The sequence below is a fragment of the Pleurodeles waltl genome, chromosome 11 (genome assembly GCF_031143425.1).
Source record: "Pleurodeles waltl isolate 20211129_DDA chromosome 11, aPleWal1.hap1.20221129, whole genome shotgun sequence".
NCBI classification, from domain to species: domain Eukaryota; kingdom Metazoa; phylum Chordata; class Amphibia; order Caudata; family Salamandridae; genus Pleurodeles; species Pleurodeles waltl.
In genome coordinates, this window is record NC_090450.1 from 574,039,444 (window position 1) to 574,055,685 (window position 16,242).

The 16,242-nt window shown below is 49.5% G+C and overlaps 1 protein-coding gene across 5 annotated transcripts in view; it reads left to right on the forward strand.

The window, feature by feature from the left end:
* CCAR2 (cell cycle and apoptosis regulator 2) overlaps positions 1-16,242 on the forward strand; it is a 566,602-nt gene that overhangs the window by 222,829 nt on the left and 327,531 nt on the right. For all 5 annotated transcript variants that reach the window (XM_069214048.1, XM_069214051.1, XM_069214050.1 and 2 more), the window contains one exon: positions 15,639-15,875. In XM_069214048.1, the coding sequence (XP_069070149.1) occupies positions 15,639-15,875 (237 nt within the window). The remainder of the gene's footprint in view (positions 1-15,638; positions 15,876-16,242) is intronic.

The window sequence follows — 16,242 nt, forward strand, 5'->3', positions numbered from 1 at the left end:
TACCCTCACCTATGGTATAGTGCACCCTGCCTTGGGGCTGTAAGGCCTGCTAGAGGGGTGTCTTACCTATACTGCATAGGCAGTGAGAGGCTGGCATGGCACCCTGAGGGGAGTGCCATGTCGACTTACTCGTTTTGTCCTCACTAGCACACACAGGCTTGTAAGCAGTGTGTCTGTGCTGAGTGAGGGGTCTCTAGGGTGGCATAATACATGCTGCAGCCCTTAGAGACCTTCCCTGGCATCAGGGCCCTTGGTACCAGAGGTACCAGTTACAAGGGACTTATCTGGATACCAGGGTGTGCCAATTGTGGGATCAATGGTACATTTTAGGTGAAAGAACACTGGTGCTGGGGCCTGGTTAGCAGGGTCCCAGCACACTTCTCAGTCAAGTCAGCATCAGTATCAGGCAAAAAGTGGGGGGTAACTGCAACAGGGAGCCATTTCTTTACAGTCTGGGAGTCTGTCAAACACGAACTCCACAGCCCCATAATGGCTACACTGAAAACTGGGAAGTTTGGTATCAAACTTCTCAGCACAATAAATGCACACTGATGCCAGTATACATTTTATTGTGAAATACACCCCAGAGGGCATCTTAGAGGTGCCCCCTGAAACTGTATCCAACTATCTGTGTAGGCTGACTGGTTCCAGCAGCCTGCCACACTAGAGACATGTTGCTGGCCCCATGGGGAGAGTGCCTTTGTCACTCTGAGGCCAGTAACAAAGCCTGCACTAGGTGGAGATGCTAACACCTCCCCCAGGCAGGAGCTGTAACACCTGGCGGTGAGCCTCAAAGGCTCACCCCTTTGTTCCAGCACCGCAGGACACTCCAGCTAGTGGAGTTGCCCGCCCCCTCCGGCCACGGCCCCCACTTTTGGCGGCAAGGCCGGAGAAAATAATGAGAAAAACAAGGAGGAGTCACTGGCCAGTCAGGACAGCCCCTAAGGTGTCCTGAGCTGAAGTGACTCTAACTTTTAGAAATCCTCCATCTTGCAGATGGAGGATTCCCCCAATAGGATTAGGGATGTGACCCCCTCCCCTTGGGAGGAGGCACAAAGAGGGTGTACTCATCCTCAGGGCTAGTAGCCATTGGCTACTAACCCCCCAGACCTAACACGCCCTTAAATTTAGTATTTAAGGGCTTCCCTGAACCTAGGAAAACAGATTCCTGAAACTACAAGAAGAGGACTGCTGAGCTGAAAAACCCCTGCAGAGGAAGAACAGAAGACTCCAACTGCTTTGGCCCCAGACTTACCGGCCTGTCTCCTGCCTTCCAAAAGAAACCTGTTCCAGCGATGCTTTCCAAGGGACCAGCGACCTCTGAATCCTCTGAGGACTACCCTGCTTCAAGAAAGACAAGAAACTCCCGAGGACAGCGGCACTGCTCCAAAAGAACTGCAACTTTGTTTCAAGGAGCAGATTTAAAGACCCCTGCAACTCCCCGCAAGAAGCGTGAGACTTGCAACACTGCACCCGGTGACCCCGACTCGACTGGTGGAGAACTAACACCTCAGGGAGGACCCTCCGGCGACTCCAAGACTGTGAGTAACCAAAGTTGTCCCCCCTGAGCCCCCACAGCGACGCCTTCAGAGGGAATCCCGAGGCTCCCCCTGACTGCGACTGCCTGAACTCCATTTCCCGACGGCTGGAAAAGACCCTGCACCCGCAGCCCCTAGCACCTGAAGGAACGGAACTCCTGTGCAGGAGTGACCCCAGGAGGCCCTCTCCCTTGCCCAGATGGTGGCTACCCCGAGGAGCCCCCCCCCCTTGCCTGCCTGCATCGCTGAAGAGACCCCTTGGTCTCCCATAGGAAACTATTGGAAACCCGACGCGTGTTTACACACTGCATCCGGCCGCCCCCGCGCTGCTGAGGATGTACTTTTTGTGCTGACTCGTGTCCCCCCCGTTGCCCTACAAAACCCCCCTGGTCTGCCCTCCGAAGACGCGGGTACTTACCTGCTGGCAGACTGGAACCGGGGCACCCCCTTCTCTCCATTGAAGCCTATGTGTTTTGGGCACCTCTTTGACCTTTGCAACTGACCGGCCCTGAGCTGCTGTTGTGATAACTTTGGGGTTGCTCTGAACCCCCAACGGTGGGCTACCTTGGACCCAAAACTGAAACCTGTAAGTGACTTACTTACCTGTTAAAACTAACAATACTTTAACTCCCCCAGGAACTGTTAAAATTGCACTGTCCACTTTTAAACAGCTATTTGTGTTTTATGTAAAAAGTATACATGCTAATGTAATGATTCAAAGTTCCTAAAGTACTTACCTGCAATACCTTTCAAATGAGATATTACATGTAGAATTTGAACCTGTGGTTCTTAAAATAAACTAAGAAAATATATTTTTCTATAACAAAACCTATTGGCTGGATTTGTCTCTGAGTGTGTGTTTCTCATTTATTGCCTGTGTGTATGTACAACAAATGCTTAACACTACTCCTTTGATAAGCCTACTGCTCGACCCCACTACTACAAAATAGAGCATTAGTATTATCTCTTTTTGCCACTATCTTACCTCTAAGGGGAACCCTTGGACTCTGTGCATGCTATTCCTTACTTTGAAATAGCACATACAGAGCCAACTTCCTACACATATGGATTCCGACATCTAGTGTTGGGCTCGGAGTGTTACAAATTGTTTTTCTTCAAAGAAGTCCTTTAGAGTCACAGGATCGAGTGACTCCTCCTCTTCGGTTCCATTGCACATGGGCATCGACTCCATTGTTAGATTTTTTTATTTCTGGCGTCAGGTTCGGGCGTATTTCCTCTTGCTCCGAGATTTCGATTTTGGAAAACTTTAAAAAAAAAACTTTTTTGTCGGTATTGTATCGATCGGGTTAGTCATCTTCCATCGACACAGCAGTACCGTCGGCGAAACAACTTTGTACGCCTTTCGGGGCGCACGCGCCCAATTCGGGCCAACCACGTGGAAAGCCTCATGGATCGGACTCCATTCCGATTCTGCCCTCGGTGCCATGTAAAGTACCCAGACACACACCAGCATCTGGTTTGCAACTTCTGCCTTTCTCAAGACCATCAGGAGGAAAACTGCGAGGCCTGTTGATCCTTCCGATCGAAAAAGACTCTGAGGGACCAAAGAGCAAGAAGGCTCGAAATGCCGTTGAAGACTGGAGAACATTTTGATGTAAGAGAAGAACTACTGCAGACAGCAGTCTCGGTCCGAGATACAGAATCCGCGCAGGAATCGGAGGAAGACAGACCCGTCACAGCCAGTCAGCGTGTGAGTATGTCTGCCGCTGCACCCTCAAATAAGAAAAAACAGAAGGACTTGGGTACGCCACTGTAGGAAGTTGGCTCTGTATGTGCTATTTCAAAGTAAGGAATAGCATGCACAGAGTCCAAGGGTTCCCCTTAGAGGTAAAATAGTGGTAAAAATAGATAATACTAATGCTCTATTTTGTGGTAGTGTGGTCGAGCAGTAGGCTTATCCAAGGAGTAGTGTTAAGCATTTGTTGTACATACACATAGACAATAAATGAGGTACACACACTCAGAGACAAATCCAGCCAATAGGTTTTTATATAGAAAAATATCTTTTCTTAGTTTATTTTAAGAACCACAGGTTCAAATTCTACATGTAATAGCTCATTCGAAAGGTATTGCAGGTAAGTACTTTAGGAACTTCAAATCATCAAAATTGCATGTATACTTTTCAAGTTATTCACAAATAGCTGTTTTAAAAGTGGACACTTAGTGCAATTTTCACAGTTCCTAGGGGAGGTAAGTATTTGTTAGTTTTACCAGGTAAGTAAGACACTTACAGGGTTCAGTTCTTGGTCCAAGGTAGCCCACCGTTGGGGGTTCAGAGCAACCCCAAAGTCACCACACCAGCAGCTCAGGGCCGGTCAGGTGCAGAGTTCAAAGTGGTGCCCAAAACACATAGGCTAGAATGGAGATAAGGGGGTGCCCCGGTTCCGGTCTGCTTGCAGGTAAGTACCCGCGTCTTCGGAGGGCAGACCAGGGGGGTTTTGTAGGGCACCGGGGGGGACACAAGTCCACACAGAAATTTCACCCTCAGCGGCGCGGGGGCGGCCGGGTGCAGTGTAGAAACAAGCGTCGGGTTCGCAATGTTAGTCTATGAGAGATCTCGGGATCTCTTCAGCGCTGCAGGCAGGCAAGGGGGGGGTTCCTCGGGGAAACCTCCACTTGGGCAAGGGAGAGGGACTCCTGGGGGTCACTTCTCCAGTGAAAGTCCGGTCCTTCAGGTCCTGGGGGCTGCGGGTGCAGGGTCTCTCCCAGGCGTCGGGACTTTAGGTTCAAAGAGTCGCGGTCAGGGGAAGCCTCGGGATTCCCTCTGTAGGCGGCGCTGTGGGGGCTCAGGGGGGACAGGTTTTGGTACTCACAGTATCAGAGTAGTCCTGGGGTCCCTCCTGAGGTGTTGGATCGCCACCAGCCGAGTCGGGGTCGCCGGGTGCAGTGTTGCAAGTCTCACGCTTCTTGCGGGGAGCTTGCAGGGTTCTTTAAAGTTGCTGGAAACAAAGTTGCAGCTTTTCTTGGAGCAGGTCCGCTGTCCTCGGGAGTTTCTTGTCTTTTCGAAGCAGGGGCAGTCCTCAGAGGATGTCGAGGTCGCTGGTCCCTTTGGAAGGCGTCGCTGGAGCAGGATCTTTGGAAGGCAGGAGACAGGCCGGTGAGTTTCTGGAGCCAAGGCAGTTGTCGTCTTCTGGTCTTCCGCTGCAGGGGTTTTCAGCTGGGCAGTCCTTCTTCTTGTAGTTGCAGGAATCTAATTTTCTAGGGTTCAGGGTAGCCCTTAAATACTAAATTTAAGGGCGTGTTTAGGTCTGGGGGGTTAGTAGCCAATGGCTACTAGCCCTGAGGGTGGGTACACCCTCTTCGTGCCTCCTCCCAAGGGGAGGGGGTCACAATCCTAACCCTATTGGGGGAATTCTCCATCTGCAAGATGGAGGATTTCTAAAAGTTAGAGTCACCTCAGCTCAGGACACCTTAGGGGCTGTCCTGACTGGCCAGTGACTCCTCCTTGTTTTTCTCATTATTTTCTCCGGCCTTGCCGCCAAAAGTGGGGCCTGGCCGGAGGGGGCGGGCAACTCCACTAGCTGGAGTGTCCTGCTGGGTTGGCACAAAGGAGGTGAGCCCTTGAGGCTCACCGCCAGGTGTGACAATTCCTGCCTGGGAGAGGTGTTAGCATCTCCACCCAGTGCAGGCTTTGTTACTGGCCTCAGAGTGACAAAGGCACTCTCCCCATGGGGCCAGCAACATGTCTCGGTTTGTGGCAGGCTGCTAAAACTAGTCAGCCTACACAGATAGTCGGTTAAGTTTCAGGGGGCACCTCTAAGGTGCCCTCTGTGGTGTATTTTACAATAAAATGTACACTGGCATCAGTGTGCATTTATTGTGCTGAGAAGTTTGATACCAAACTTCCCAGTTTTCAGTGTAGCCATTATGGTGCTGTGGAGTTCGTGTTTGACAGACTCCCAGACCATATACTCTTATGGCTACCCTGCACTTACAATGTCTAAGGTTTTGTTTAGACACTGTAGGGGTACCATGCTCATGCACTGGTACCCTCACCTATGGTATAGTGCACCCTGCCTTAGGGCTGTAAGGCCTGCTAGAGGGGTGTCTTACCTATACTGCATAGGCAGTGAGAGGCTGGCATGGCACCCTGAGGGGAGTGCCATGTCGACTTACTCGTTTTGTCCTCACTAGCACACACAAGCTGGTAAGCAGTGTGTCTGTGCTGAGTGAGAGGTCTCCAGGGTGGCATAAGACATGCTGCAGCCCTTAGAGACCTTCCTTGGCATCAGGGCCCTTGGTACTAGAAGTACCAGTTACAAGGGACTTATCTGGATGCCAGGGTCTGCCAATTGTGGATACAAAAGTACAGGTTAGGGAAAGAACACTGGTGCTGGGGCCTGGTTAGCAGGCCTCAGCACACTTTCAATTGTAAACATAGCATCAGCAAAGGCAAAAAGTCAGGGGGCAACCATGCCAAGGAGGCATTTCCTTACACAACCCCCCCCCCAAACGAAAGAGGATGAGACTAACCTTTCCCAAGAGAGTCTTCATTTTCTAAGTGGAAGAACCTGGAAAGGCCATCTGCATTGGCATGGGCAGTCCCAGGTCGGTGTTCCACTATAAAGTCCATTCCCTGTAGGGAGATGGACCACCTCAACAGTTTAGGATTTTCACCTTTCATTTGCATCAGCCATTTGAGAGGTCTGTGGTCGGTTTGAACTAGGAAGTGAGTCCCAAAGAGGTATGGTCTCAGCTTCTTCAGGGACCAAACCACAGCAAAGGCCTCCCTCTCAATGGCACTCCAACGCTGCTCCCTGGGGAGTAACCTCCTGCTAATGAAAGCAACAGGCTGGTCAAGGCCATCATCATTTGTTTGGGACAAAACTGCCCCTATCCCATGTTCAGAGGCATCAGTCTGCACAATGAACTGCTTAGAATAATCTGGAGCTTTGAGAACTGGTGCTGAGCACATTGCCTGTTTCAGGGTGTCAAAGGCCTGTTGGCAGTCCACAGTCCAGTTCACTTTCTTGGGCATTTTCTTGGAGGTGAGCTCAGTGAGGGCTGTCACAATGGATCCATATCCCTTCACAAACCTCCTGTAGTACCCAGTCAAGCCAAGGAATGCCCTGACTTGAGTCTGGGTTTTTGGAGCTACCCAGTCCAGAATGGTCTGGATCTTGGGTTGGAGTGGCTGAACTTGGCCTCCACCTACAAGGTGGCCCAAGTAAACCACAGTTCCCTGCCCTATCTGGCATTTGGATGCCTTGATAGAGAGGCCTGCAGATTGCAGAGCCTTCAAAACCTTCTTCAGGTGGACCAGGTGATCCTGCCAGGTGGAGCTAAAGACAGCAATATCATCAAGATAAGCTGTGCTAAAGGACTCCAAGCCAGCAAGGACTTGATTCACCAACCTTTGGAAGGTGGCAGGGGCATTCTTTAAACCAAAGGGCATAACAGTAAACTGATAATGCCCATCAGGTGTGGAGAATGCTGTCTTTTCTTTTGCTCCAGGTGCCATTTTTATTTGCCAGTACCCTGCTGTCAAGTCAAAGGTACTTAGAAATTTGGCAGCACCTAATTTATCAATGAGCTCATCAGCTCTTGGAATTGGATGAGCATCTGTCTTGGTGACAGAATTGAGCCCTCTGTAGTCCACACAAAACCTCATCTCTTTCTTTCCATCTGTGGTGTGAGGTTTGGGGACTAAGACCACTGGGCTAGCCCAGGGGCTGTCAGAGCGCTCAATGACTCCCAATTCCAGCATCTTGTGGACTTCCACCTTGATGCTTGCCTTAACATGGTCAGACTGTCTAAAGATTTTGTTCTTGACAGGCATGCTGTCTCCTGTGTCCACATCATGGGTACACAGGTGTGTCTGACCAGGGGTTAAGGAGAAGAGTTCAGGAAACTGTTGTAGGACTCTCCTACAATCAGCTTGCTGTTGGCCAGAGAGGGTGTCTGAGTAGATCACTCCATCTACTGTGCCATCTCTTGGGTCTGATGACAGAAGATCAGGGAGAGGTTCACTCTCTGCCTCCTGATCCTCATCTGTTACCATCAACAGATTCACATCAGCCCTGTCATGGAAGAGCTTAAGGCGGTTCACATGGATCACCCTCTTGGGGCTCCTGCTTGTGCCCAGGTCCACCAGGTAGGTGACCTGACTCTTCCTCTCTAGTACTGGGTAAGGGCCACTCCATTTGTCCTGGAGTGCCCTGGGAGCCACAGGCTCCAGAACCCAGACTTTCTGCCCTGGTTGGAACTCAACCAGTGCAGCCTTTTGGTCATACCAAAACTTCTGGAGTTGTTGGCTGGCCTCAAGGTTTTTGGTTGCCTTTTCCATGTACTCTGCCATTCTAGAGCGAAGGCCAAGTACATAGTCCACTATGTCCTGTTTAGGCTCATGGAGAGGTCTCTCCCAGCCTTCTTTAACAAGGGCAAGTGGTCCCCTTACAGGATGACCAAACAGAAGTTCAAAGGGTGAGAACCCTACTCCCTTCTGTGGTACCTCCCTGTAAGCGAAAAGCAGACATGGCAGGAGGACATCCCATCTCCTTTTGAGTTTTTCTGGGAGCCCCATGATCATGCCTTTTAATGTCTTGTTGAATCTCTCAACTAAGCCATTAGTTTGTGGATGGTAAGGTGTAGTGAATTTATAAGTCACTCCACACTCATTCCACATGTGTTTTAGGTATGCTGACATGAAGTTGGTACCTCTGTCAGACACCACCTCCTTAGGGAAACCCACTCTGGTAAAGATACCAATGAGGGCCTTGGCTACTGCAGGGGCAGTAGTCGACCTAAGGGGAATAGCTTCAGGATACCTGGTAGCATGATCCACTACTACCAGGATATACATATTTCCTGAGGCTGTGGGAGGTTCCAGTGGACCAACTATGTCCACACCCACTCTTTCAAAGGGCACCCCCACCACTGGAAGTGGAATGAGGGGGGCCTTTGGATGCCCACCTGTCTTACCACTGGCTTGACAGGTGGGGCAGGAGAGGCAAAACTCCTTAACCATGTTGGACATATTGGGCCAGTAGAAGTGGTTGACTAACCTCTCCCACGTCTTGGTTTGTCCCAAATGTCCAGCAAGGGGAATGTCATGGGCCAATGTTAGGATGAACTCTCTGAACAGCTGAGGCACTACCACTCTCCTAGTGGCACCAGGTTTGGGGTCTCTGGCCTCAGTGTACAGGAGCCCATCTTCCCAATAGACCCTATGTGTTCCATTTTTCTTGCCTTTGGACTCTTCAGCAGCTTGCTGCCTAAGGCCTTCAAGAGAGGGACAGGTTTCTTGTCCCTTACACAGCTCTTCCCTTGAGGGTCCCCCTGGGCCTAAGAGCTCAACCTGATAAGGTTCAAGCTCCAAAGGCTCAGTTCCCTCAGAGGGCAGAACTTCTTCCTGAGAAGAGAGGTTCCCTTTCTTTTGCTGTGTTGCAGTTGGTTTCCCAACTGACTTTCCTGTTCTCTTGGTAGGCTGGGCCATTTTTCCAGACTCCAGCTCTACTTTTTCACCCTGTGCCTTGCACTGTGCTCTTGTTTTCACACACACCAGTTCAGGGATACCCAGCATTGCTGCATGGGTTTTTAGCTCTACCTCAGCCCATGCTGAGGACTCCAGGTCATTTCCAAGCAGACAGTCCACTGGGATATTTGAGGAGACCACCACCTGTTTCAGGCCATTGACCCCTCCCCATTCTAAAGTAACCATTGCCATGGGATGTACTTTTCTCTGATTGTCAGCGTTGGTGACTGTGTAAGTTTTTCCAGTCAGGTATTGGCCAGGGGAAACCAGTTTCTCTGTCACCATGGTGACACTGGCACCTGTATCCCTCAGGCCCTCTATTCTAGTCCCATTAATTAAGAGTTGCTGTCTGTATTTTTGCATGTTAGGCGGCCAGACAGCTAGTGTGGCTAAATCCACCCCACCCTCAGAAACTAGAGTAGCTTCAGTGTGGACCCTGATTTGCTCTGGGCACACTGTTGATCCCACTTGGAGACTAGCCATACCAGTGTTACCTGGATGGGAGTTTGGAGTGGAACCTTTCTTGGGACAGGCCTTGTCTCCAGTTTGGTGTCCATGCTGTTTACAGCTATGACACCAGGCCTTTTTGGGATCAAAGTTTTTACCCTTGTACCCATTGTTTTGTGAAGAGGCTCTGGGCCCACCCTCCTGTGCAGGTTTTTGGGGGCCTGTAGAAGACTCTTTACTATTTTTAGTTTTGGTTGTCTCATCACCCTTCTGCTGGGGAGTCTTTGTGACCCCTTTCTTTTGGTCACCCCCTGTTGAAGTCTTGGACACCCTTGTCTTGACCCAATGGTCCGCCTTCTTTCCCAATTCTTGGGGAGAAATTGGTCCTAGGTCTACCAGATGCTGATGCAGTTTATCATTGAAACAATTACTTAACAGGTGTTCTTTCACAAATAAATTGTACAGCCCATCATAATTACTTACACCACTGCCTTGAATCCAACCATCTAGTGTTTTCACTGAGTAGTCAACAAAGTCAACCCAGGTCTGGCTCGAGGATTTCTGAGCCCCCCTGAACCTAATCCTGTACTCCTCAGTGGAGAATCCAAAGCCCTCAATCAGGGTACCCTTCATGAGGTCATAAGATTCTGCATCTTGTCCAGAGAGTGTGAGGAGTCTATCCCTACACTTTCCTGTGAACATTTCCCAAAGGAGAGCACCCCAGTGAGATCTGTTCACTTTTCTGGTTACACAAGCCCTCTCAAAAGCTGTGAACCATTTGGTGATGTCATCACCATCTTCATATTTAGTTACAATCCCTTTGGGGATTTTCAACATGTCAGGAGAATCTCTGACCCTATTTATGTTGCTGCCACCATTGATGGGTCCTAGGCCCATCTCTTGTCTTTCCCTCTCTATGGCTAGGATCTGTCTTTCCAAAGCCAATCTTTTGGCCATCCTGGCTAACTGGATGTCCTCTTCACTGGAGTTATCCTCAGTGATCTCAGAGTTGTTGGTCCCTCCTGTGAGGGAACCAGTATCTCTGACTATTATTTGTGGAGTCAGGGCTTGAGAAGCCCTGCTCTCCCTAAGTAGGACTGGAGGGGGGGAATTTCCCTCCAAGTCACTATCTTCATCCTCTGAGTTGCCATCCTCAGAGGGGTTGGCCTTTTCAAACTCTGCCAAAAGCTCCTGGAGCTGTACTTTGGTAGGTTTGGGGCCCATTGCTATTTTCTTTAGTTTACAGAGTGACCTTAGCTCTCTCATCTGTAGATGGAGGTAAGGTGTGGTGTCGAGTTCCACCACATTCACATCTGTGCTAGACATTATGCTTCTAAAAGTTGGAATACTTTTTAAGAAACTAAAACTGGTTCTAGAATCTAATTCAAACTTTTACAAACTTTTAAACTCTAAAAGAAATGCTAAACAGGATCTAACACAAGGCCCTAGCAGGTCTTTTAAGAATTTAGAAAACTTTTCAAATTGCAAAAATCAATTTCTAATGACAATTTTGGAATTTGTCGTGTGATCAGGTATTGGCTGAGTAGTCCAGCAAATGCAAAGTCTTGTACCCCACCGCTGATCCACCAATGTAGGAAGTTGGCTCTGTATGTGCTATTTCAAAGTAAGGAATAGCATGCACAGAGTCCAAGGGTTCCCCTTAGAGGTAAAATAGTGGTAAAAATAGATAATACTAATGCTCTATTTTGTGGTAGTGTGGTCGAGCAGTAGGCTTATCCAAGGAGTAGTGTTAAGCATTTGTTGTACATACACATAGACAATAAATGAGGTACACACACTCAGAGACAAATCCAGCCAATAGGTTTTTATATAGAAAAATATCTTTTCTTAGTTTATTTTAAGAACCACAGGTTCAAATTCTACATGTAATAGCTCATTCGAAAGGTATTGCAGGTAAGTACTTTAGGAACTTCAAATCATCAAAATTGCATGTATACTTTTCAAGTTATTCACAAATAGCTGTTTTAAAAGTGGACACTTAGTGCAATTTTCACAGTTCCTAGGGGAGGTAAGTATTTGTTAGTTTTACCAGGTAAGTAAGACACTTACAGGGTTCAGTTCTTGGTCCAAGGTAGCCCACCGTTGGGGGTTCAGAGCAACCCCAAAGTCACCACACCAGCAGCTCAGGGCCGGTCAGGTGCAGAGTTCAAAGTGGTGCCCAAAACACATAGGCTAGAATGGAGATAAGGGGGTGCCCCGGTTCCGGTCTGCTTGCAGGTAAGTACCCGCGTCTTCGGAGGGCAGACCAGGGGGGTTTTGTAGGGCACCGGGGGGGACACAAGTCCACACAGAAATTTCACCCTCAGCGGCGCGGGGGCGGCCGGGTGCAGTGTAGAAACAAGCGTCGGGTTCGCAATGTTAGTCTATGAGAGATCTCGGGATCTCTTCAGCGCTGCAGGCAGGCAAGGGGGGGGTTCCTCGGGGAAACCTCCACTTGGGCAAGGGAGAGGGACTCCTGGGGGTCACTTCTCCAGTGAAAGTCCGGTCCTTCAGGTCCTGGGGGCTGCGGGTGCAGGGTCTCTCCCAGGCGTCGGGACTTTAGGTTCAAAGAGTCGCGGTCAGGGGAAGCCTCGGGATTCCCTCTGTAGGCGGCGCTGTGGGGGCTCAGGGGGGACAGGTTTTGGTACTCACAGTATCAGAGTAGTCCTGGGGTCCCTCCTGAGGTGTTGGATCGCCACCAGCCGAGTCGGGGTCGCCGGGTGCAGTGTTGCAAGTCTCACGCTTCTTGCGGGGAGCTTGCAGGGTTCTTTAAAGTTGCTGGAAACAAAGTTGCAGCTTTTCTTGGAGCAGGTCCGCTGTCCTCGGGAGTTTCTTGTCTTTTCGAAGCAGGGGCAGTCCTCAGAGGATGTCGAGGTCGCTGGTCCCTTTGGAAGGCGTCGCTGGAGCAGGATCTTTGGAAGGCAGGAGACAGGCCGGTGAGTTTCTGGAGCCAAGGCAGTTGTCGTCTTCTGGTCTTCCGCTGCAGGGGTTTTCAGCTGGGCAGTCCTTCTTCTTGTAGTTGCAGGAATCTAATTTTCTAGGGTTCAGGGTAGCCCTTAAATACTAAATTTAAAGGCGTGTTTAGGTCTGGGGGGTTAGTAGCCAATGGCTACTAGCCCTGAGGGTGGGTACACCCTCTTCGTGCCTCCTCCCAAGGGGAGGGGGTCACAATCCTAACCCTATTGGGGGAATTCTCCATCTGCAAGATGGAGGATTTCTAAAAGTTAGAGTCACCTCAGCTCAGGACACCTTAGGGGCTGTCCTGACTGGCCAGTGACTCCTCCTTGTTTTTCTCATTATTTTCTCCGGCCTTGCCGCCAAAAGTGGGGCCTGGCCGGAGGGGGCGGGCAACTCCACTAGCTGGAGTGTCCTGCTGGGTTGGCACAAAGGAGGTGAGCCCTTGAGGCTCACCGCCAGGTGTGACAATTCCTGCCTGGGAGAGGTGTTAGCATCTCCACCCAGTGCAGGCTTTGTTACTGGCCTCAGAGTGACAAAGGCACTCTCCCCATGGGGCCAGCAACATGTCTCGGTTTGTGGCAGGCTGCTAAAACTAGTCAGCCTACACAGATAGTCGGTTAAGTTTCAGGGGGCACCTCTAAGGTGCCCTCTGTGGTGTATTTTACAATAAAATGTACACTGGCATCAGTGTGCATTTATTGTGCTGAGAAGTTTGATACCAAACTTCCCAGTTTTCAGTGTAGCCATTATGGTGCTGTGGAGTTCGTGTTTGACAGACTCCCAGACCATATACTCTTATGGCTACCCTGCACTTACAATGTCTAAGGTTTTGTTTAGACACTGTAGGGGTACCATGCTCATGCACTGGTACCCTCACCTATGGTATAGTGCACCCTGCCTTAGGGCTGTAAGGCCTGCTAGAGGGGTGTCTTACCTATACTGCATAGGCAGTGAGAGGCTGGCATGGCACCCTGAGGGGAGTGCCATGTCGACTTACTCGTTTTGTCCTCACTAGCACACACAAGCTGGTAAGCAGTGTGTCTGTGCTGAGTGAGAGGTCTCCAGGGTGGCATAAGACATGCTGCAGCCCTTAGAGACCTTCCTTGGCATCAGGGCCCTTGGTACTAGAAGTACCAGTTACAAGGGACTTATCTGGATGCCAGGGTCTGCCAATTGTGGATACAAAAGTACAGGTTAGGGAAAGAACACTGGTGCTGGGGCCTGGTTAGCAGGCCTCAGCACACTTTCAATTGTAAACATAGCATCAGCAAAGGCAAAAAGTCAGGGGGCAACCATGCCAAGGAGGCATTTCCTTACAGCCACTGCCGGAAGGCTATGACTCGGACTGAAAAAAAGACTGATGGTGACCGACCCTCGAGTTCGGCACCGAAAAAGGCCACCCCTCCGAAAACCTCAGTCGACAAAAAGCTCCATTTCAGTCTCCAGTAGACAACAATTTTCGGAGTCGAAAATAAGAAAAACTGTTTCGAAGCAGAGACCTTCCTCATCATTTTCGATCCCGAAAAAACATCACATTTCGGAGCTGAAAAAGACAGCATATACAGAGGAACACGGACTTTCAAAAAGACTTAAAGAAAGCCAAAAAACCTCTGAGAAGGAGTCAGAGATTGAACCAATCCTTCAACTTATGGATGAGAGGCAGTCTAGGATCCACATCCATAAAGAAACGGGGAGAATCATCACAGCACCTCCTTAAAAAACAAAGAGAAAGCTGGCATTTCAGGAGGAATTGAACACTGCGCAGCCCCCAGCTAAAGTGCCAAAACAGAAAGAGAAGCCAGCACCTCCTTAGTCTTCTCCTCCTCATTCTCCTCACCTACCTACCTCTCCTGAGATAAGTCCTACACCAATGCATTCTCCAACGCATTCTTGCATTAGTATCCCTACGGGCACCTGGTGCTTCAGCTACTGCAGTCCCATACCCCTCTTGACCTTGTCCCCGAGCCGATTGACATTCCAGGACATAAGTTTCACTGAGCTCTCCTGCCATTTCTCCCATGTCACAGCTAGGGTCGTGGCCTGAGCAGGCCGGTTTGAACTCTTTGCTAATCCCTGGGCCCAGAGATGGCAATTTGGGTGAGCATATCTGATAGTGCAGATTGATAGATTGTGCAGAATAAAAAGAACAGAAGTGACCTGTAACTGATGCCAAATTGTTTCTCCTGTAACTCCCCGGCCCTGCATTCCTGCACAGTAGACTCTCAACTGCCCACCCCACCAACATTGCAGAGCACCTTGCGCTGGTATCTGAACAGGGGTCAGTGGAAACAGCCAACCACTGCACCCTCGCATCTCCGGGTATGGTCTGTTCGGACTGTGGAGCCACCTTAGTGAGTGGCCATCCTCTCCGGCGGCTGACCACACCCCATCTCAGAGTATAATTCTTGATGATAGAGTAAATGTTTTAGAGGTGACATGAGTTGGTAAAGTGGTTTGATTTACTGGGTTCGTTGGTTTCTTTATATCCTGGGATGTGTGAGGTGTTGCAGTTGAAGCAACCTTGTGTTGCTTACAAATGTCTGGTGTCTGTTTTGTGAGAGTAGTCTAGCTGTCGATTTTTGTTAAGTAACTTCTGTAGGAGCTTATACTCCTGCTACTTGTCAGTACTCTGTGCAAGGGGAGCTGCCCTACAACTGCTTCTGCTGCATCTGCTGTCTGTATGGGTGAAATATTTTACATTTACCTGCGTTTGTTCTCTGTGGGGCAGTTGTGCCACTGCTTGTAGTGCATGTGTCTGTGAGTGGGCAACTTCCACTTTTGCTTGTCAAGTGTATGCGAGTAGATTAGTTCTTCCTTTTTTTTTTTTTTTTTACCGCATTTCTGCAAGTGCAGTAGCTGCTCGTTATTTGCATGAAGATAGTAGGGTTCCAGTATTTTAAAGCCCCTGGTGTACCCAAAAGCAAATGTGCATAATTGCAAGTCAGTCCTAGCATTTACTCTGCATTCCATTGCGATTTCAAATATGTCTTCTCTTCTTTTATTCCTGCCCCACCTCCATAGCTTATTTTGATTACAGTTCTTCACCCACCTCTGAGGCTCTCGTGTGCATGGAGAGAGTTGTCATTAACCCAGTAGTTGAGCTTCTCTTGTCCCTTACTGCAGTTATGTTACCTCCATCCTTATGGTTGCAAAAACTATTCTGAGTCTTCACCCTCCTTTCATACTGACCTTTCTTTTAGTCTGCTGTACTGGCGGAGCTGTTCCAGGAGATGCTGCAGCGAGATTTTGGATACAAGATCTATCGTGGCCTGCTCAACTTACCTGAGGTGCCAGAGCCAGGTGATACAGAGGGAAAGAAGAATGTCGAACCAGAGAAGACCGCGGAGAGTGAAAAGGAAGTGGAGATCGAGACCCCGGATGTACTACAGGAGACCCAGAATATGGCAGCAGAAGCCGGTGACCGCAAGTCTTTGCAGGTGAGAACAGTGGAATTTACACTTCTCTATGCTGGTGGCTGCCCATCCACATGAGTGAAAAGTGAGACCATCTGAAGCGCTTTCTCTGTGACTGAAGGTACACTATGCCATCGCCCCAGTAATGGTGTTGATTAGCACACACACACACACACACACACACACACACACCTGTCTTTTAATATGAGCTAGCCCATTCATAGTAACTATGCGGTTTGAGACCTCACAATGGCTTTGGCTCAATTTCTGCTTCAATTCTCTGCAGACAGTGCTATCCCCTACTAGCCTGTAGAAGTTAACCTTCTGTACTGGCTCGCCTCTCATTTGGAGTAGGCTGAAAATCCTGATTGGCCTGTTAACCCTGGTACCC